Below are 6,171 nucleotides of genomic sequence, written 5' to 3'. Positions count from 1 at the left end.
GATTAAAGTTGGAAGTTTCTATTGATGCTGATGTTTGACTTATACTAATTAATTATGATAAATATTGGTATACTCTATGTATGACTTATATTTTGGATTTATATTGATTAGAGAACGATGGAGTTTGAAAAATGTTTACATATAGAATTTGCACATCTCATCATTTTTAGAATTATAATCAAATGTTAAAACTTTTTATTTTATTGAAATTGAGATGAATTAAATATATATATATATATATATATATATATATATATATATATTATTTATTTTTTAAATTGTAAATAGAATGTTTTTTGAATGAATAAGGAGGATTTTTGAAAAAAAAATAACAACAATATTTGATAGTGTTTGTATTAAAAATTGTTGTAAAACATAGTATTTGAAAAATAAAACATCACAATAAATAGAGCTTAAGACAACATTTTTTTTAATTGAATGTTTGTCGGCCAACATACAATGCTTTTACAAGAAAGGTGCTATAAAAGCACATAATATAACAACGCTTTTTAGGAAAAGCGTTATTAAATATCATCTATAACAGTGTTTTACAGAAAAAGTGTTATCAAAGCGCTATTAAATACTACTTATAACAGCATTTTTTAAGCATAGCGAAATCTTGTTGTATGTCAACATTTAACAACACTTTTGTAGAAAAAGCACTATTAAATACTGTCTACGACAACACTTTTTATATTTTAAAAGTATTGTCGTATCTTTTAACAACGCTACATATTATAGTGCTCTTAAATGCATCAAAACGTGCTATTAAAACCTTTTTTTGGTGTAGTGTTAAAATTATATTTTCATTTTTAATTTATATTAATACTAATTTTTTTATATATATTAAACAATTAATTTTAGTGGTAAATTGAGTTTCAATATAAAAAAAAAAAACAAAAAAATATCTTAAGATGCTTCTTAGTATCAATTTTAACTTTCATGAGAATAACTCAAGTAAAACCACTATAGTTATTAACAACTATCAGAGGGTATCTATGACAAAAAATTGAGGAGTTCCATAAGGCCCTCATATGTTAGCATAAAACAAATCAAATATATAAGTAGAAAAAGAGGCAATCATACTATAAGGAAGATATTTGTGCTTAGAAAAATGGCATATATCACAATAAATATTATTCTTCTGGTTGTATGATACAAAGAAAAATTGTAATCAAATACATTTATAAGTTAAATCATAAATGTGTCCTAATCTATAAAGAGGCAGTATCAACAGAGGATTATTACAAGAAAAAGAAAAAGTACAATGAGAGTTAATAGTTAAAGGTGAAACCATAGAATGAGCTTTGAGAACGTATCAATCTCCATGTTTCTTAGTTGTACATATCAGTTTCTTGGTGAAATTCAGCAAAATCAAACAATTTCTAGCTTGGAAAGAAAAAAAATAGTTCACATAATTGATCATTTTGGTGATAGAAAGAAAGACTAGCAAAATATTAAAGTGTGTCATAAATTATTGGAAATGATGATGCATTTAATGAAAAGTTCATTGGAAATAATGATGACATTTATGAGAACTAGTGTTGTTGTGAATTGAAAAAATTGAGAAGTCCCACATTGGAGGGATACCACACACTAGTAGGGTATATAAGGTGAAGGTAATGAACTTGGGATGGGCCCCAAGGCGCACCCCAATTTTGTGAAGGAGGGAGAACGCAAGCAATATTGACCACCTCACGCGCGTCGCCGCCGTCTGTCCTGGCCCGGCCTGGCCAAGCTTGGCTTGACTTGGCTTGGCTTCGAATAGAGGGTTGCGAATTTCTCAGATCCAGTTGCGAATTTCCTCTATAAATAGAGGGTTCTCCCCAGTTGGAAAATAACACCAATCTCCGATACAGAGTATCTGGGCTGTTTTATCCTGGGGACTTCGTGGTTGATAGTCTGCATTGCACAATTTTGGGCAGTGCCTCGACAATTTTGGGCAGTGCCTCGAAACGTCTTAAAGAGAGCGACATAGTCCGCGACTCAACCCAATAATATTTTCGGTGGCATAAATTGTTTTCAAAGGTTTTTGAATTTCAAAAACAACAATTTTAAGACGTTTTCGAACTGCCATGTCTGCCGACGAAATTACTGGGTCAGGTTCTTCTGCTTTTGACTACAACAAACCGTTTCGGTTTTAGGGAAGTCACTTCAAACGATGGCAACAAAAGATGCTGTTTTTTCTAACCACGAAAAAGCTTGCCAACATTTTGAAGGATGACATTCCTGTTGTACCAGAAGAAGGTGAACAATCTGCAAAGGATAAAAAAGCTGCTGAATTAACCCAATGGGAACATGATGATTACTTATGTAAGAATTATATTCTTAATGGACTTGCTGATGATCTGTATGATTACTACAGTTCCGAAAGCAATACTGCTAAACAGGTTTGGGATGCTCTAAAGAAGAAATATGATACTGAGGAAGCTGGAGCCAAAAAGTATGCTGTTAGCCGCTACCTCAAATATCAGATGACATATGACAGATCAGTTGAAGCTTAGTCTCATGAAATCCAGAAAATAGCTCACGAGATCATCTCTGAAGGTATGTCCCTAAATGAACAGTTTCAGATTGTTGTTATTATTGACAAACTGCCCCCTGCTTGGAAAGATTTTAAAAATTCTCTTAGGCATAAAACTAAAGAATTTTCCCTAGAAAGTCTGATAACCCACCTTAGAATTGAGGAGGAATCTCGGAAACAAGACTAGAAAGATGAAATTCTTCTTGTGACAAATAACAAGAAAAAGAAGTTCATCGGAGCAGTTCTAAAGCCAAACGGCAAACAACTGAAGAATCAGAATCGCTCTTCAAAGAACAACAACAAGAATGGGAACCCTAATAGGGTCCCAATTATTAGGCAGCCACCACCTCCTAGAAATGGCTCTCTCCCCTTTCACTGTTTCAATTGTGGGAAAGAGGGTCATATGGCACGCAGGTGTAGGAACAAGCTAGGCGCTGTAAATCAAGCCAACTTGACTGAAGAGCAATTCGTTGCAATGATAACTGAGATCAACCTTGTTGGTGGATCAGATGGATGGTGGATAGACACTGTCGCTTCACGCCATGTCTGTTATGATCGTGCTATGTTTAAAACATACACTGCTGCTGAAGATAAGAAAGTGTTGTTGGGAGATTCTCACACCACTAATGTTGTTGGAATTGGAGATGTGGAACTAACTTTCAACTCTGGAAAGACCTTAATTCTGAAGGATGTCATGCACACTCCAGAAATAAGAAAGAATCTGATCTCTGGGTTTCTTCTCAATAAGGCAGGGTTTACTCAGTCTATAGGGGAAGATTTGTACACCATTTCTAAAAATGGTATCTTTGATGGGAAAGGGTACGCCACTGATGGCATGTTTAAATTGAATGTTGAAATAAATAAGATGTCTCCTTCTGCTTACATGTTGTGTGATTTTAATATTTGGCATGCTAGACCCTGTCATATAAATAAACATGTGATTTCAAACTTAAGTAATTTAGGCTTGATTCCAAAATTATCTAAAAAGGATTTTGAAAAATGCGATTTTTGTAGTCAAGCCAAAATAACTAAGAAATCCCATAAATCAATAGTTAGAGAATCTGAACCTCTAGAATTAATATACTCTGACATATGTGAACTTGACGGAACGCTAACCAGAAATGGAAAACGTTATTTCATCACTTTTATTGACGATTGTTCTGACTTTACTTACGTATATCTCATGAAAAATAAAAGTGAAGCGCTTGACATGTTTAAAATATTTGTGACTGAAATAGAAAATCAAATTAGCAAAAAGATTAAGAGGTTTCGTAGTGATAGAGGAACAGAGTATGATTCCAACTTGTTTAATGAGTTTTATAAAACCAAAGGAATTGTACATGAAACAACTGCACCATATTCACATGAAATGAATGGTAAAACTGAAAGAAAGAATAGAACTCTTACTGAGTTAGTTGTTGCTATTATGCTTAACTCTGGTGATGCGTCTCATTGGTGGGGGAAAATTATTTTGACTGTTTGTTACATTTTGAATAGAGTTCCTAATTCTAAAAGCAAAACATCTCCTTATGAGATAATGAAGAACAGACAACCCAACTTGTCTTATCTTCGAACTTGGGGTTGTCTGGCTTATGTCAGAATCCCCGATCCCAAGCGAATTAAACTCGCTAGTAGAGCCTATGAATGTGCATTCATTGGGTATGCAGTAAACAGCAAAGCGTATAAGTTTTATAACCTAAACACGAAAGTGATCATAGAATCATATGATGTTGACTTCTATGAAAATAAATTCCCCTTCAAATCAAGAAACAGTGGGGGCAGTGAGCCTACTCAAGTTCTTGTGACAACAAGCACTGAAAGCAACAAATGAGACGAAACAGAAACTCGAAGAAGTAAAAGAGTAAGAGTTGCTAAAGATTATGGACCAGAATACATGGCCTACAATTTAGAAGAGGATCCTGCGAATCTTAAAGAAGCCTTGTCATCATCGAATGCAGATCTATGGCAAGAAGCTATAAACGATGAAATGGATTCCCTAGAATCTAACAAGACCTGGCATTTGGTAGACTTGCCTCATGGTTGCAAACCAATAGGTTGTAAATGGATCTTGAAAAAGAAACTAAAACCCGATGGATCCGTTGATAAATACAAGGCACGCCTTGTAGCCAAAGGTTTTAGACAAAGAGAAAATATAGACTTCTTCGACACTTTCTCACCAGTCACTAGACTAACATCGATAAGGATGCTTATATCACTTGCGGCTATTCATAACCTGGTGATACATAAGATGGATGTTAAAACAGCCTTTTTAAATGGTGACCTAGAAGAAGAAATTTATATGGAACAACCTGAAGGTTTTGCAATTCATGGTGAAGAAGACAAGGTCTGTAAGTTAGATAAATCTCTGTATGGTCTTAAACAAGCTCCTAAACAATGGCATGAAAAATTTGACAACTTGATTATGTCGAATGAGTTTAAAGTGAATGAAAGTGACAAATGCATTTATTACAAGTATGAAAATGGCACTTGCACTATCATATGTCTCTACGTAGACGACTTACTCATATTTGGTTCAAACATTCATGCTGTAAATAATGTGAAATCATTGTTGAGTAACAACTTTGATATGAAAGACCTCGGAGAAGCGAATGTAATCCTTGGCATCAAAATTACTAGGTCAGAAAAGGGAATTTCTTTGGATCAATCTCACTACGTTGAAAAGATTCTAAAGAAATATAATTACTTTGACTGTAAACCTGATTGCACACCATATGATCTGAGTGTAAAACTTTTAAAGAACACTGGTGAAGGTGTTAGACAAAATGAATATGCGAGCATCATTGGCAGCCTCAAGTATGCCACTGACTGTACTAGACCCAACATTGCCTATGTCGTTGGATTGTGGTGCAGGTTTACTAGTAGACCTAGTATGGAGCATTGGCACGCTATCGAAAGAGTCATGAGATACCTTAAAAGGACAATGAGTCTCGGATTACATTATCGAAGATTTCCTGCTGTCCTTGAAGGATACAGTGATGCTGATTGGAACACCTTATCGGATGACTCCAAAGCAACTAGTGGCTATGTTTTTAGTATAGCCGGTGGAGCTGTGTCATGGAAATCGAAGAAACAGACGATATTGGCTCAGTCCACTATGGAGTCTGAAATGATAGCATTAGCTACTGCTAGTGAAGAAGCAAGCTGGTTGAGATGCTTGCTAGCAGAGATCCCATTGTGGGAAAAGCCGCTACCAGCGGTTTTGATCCACTGCGATAGTACCGCGGCTATTGCAAAAGTTGAGAATCGTTATTACAACGGTAAGAGACGGCAAATACGTCGTAAGCACAGCACAATTAGAGAATTACTTTCTAAATGAGCTGTTATTGTGGATCATGTACGCACTGATGAAAATTTAGTTGATCCTTTGACGAAAGGATTAGCTAGAGAGAAAGTCCAAAATACATCCAAAATGATGAGACTATTGCCTATAGATCAATGAGTCATTTATGATGGTAACCCGACCTAAAAGACTGGAGATCCCAAGAATTAGGTTCAATGGGTAATAACAAGTCATAGTGATATGAGATGAACATGCTATATTATATATGAAAAGCATGATTCCTGAAGCGATAAAAGGATGAGATAATAGAAACTCTTAATGAGATCTATACTCTATGTGGAGTGGA

At 35.0% G+C, this 6,171-nt stretch overlaps 1 protein-coding gene across 1 annotated transcript in view; it reads right to left on the bottom strand.

Annotated features, from left to right (window-relative positions):
- Positions 1–1,088: 1,088 nt before the first annotated feature.
- Positions 1,089–6,171, bottom strand: part of LOC101495707 (glutamate synthase [NADH], amyloplastic-like) — a 19,487-nt gene continuing 14,404 nt past the window's right edge. The window contains exon 6 of the mRNA XM_073370594.1: positions 1,089–1,385. Coding sequence (XP_073226695.1) covers positions 1,335–1,385 — 51 coding nt within the window. The 3' untranslated portion in view covers positions 1,089–1,334. The remainder of the gene's footprint in view (positions 1,386–6,171) is intronic.

The sequence above is a fragment of the Cicer arietinum genome, chromosome 1, assembly GCF_000331145.2.
Source record: "Cicer arietinum cultivar CDC Frontier isolate Library 1 chromosome 1, Cicar.CDCFrontier_v2.0, whole genome shotgun sequence".
NCBI lineage: Eukaryota > Viridiplantae > Streptophyta > Magnoliopsida > Fabales > Fabaceae > Cicer > Cicer arietinum.
This window is presented reverse-complemented; position numbering and strand designations above follow the sequence as displayed.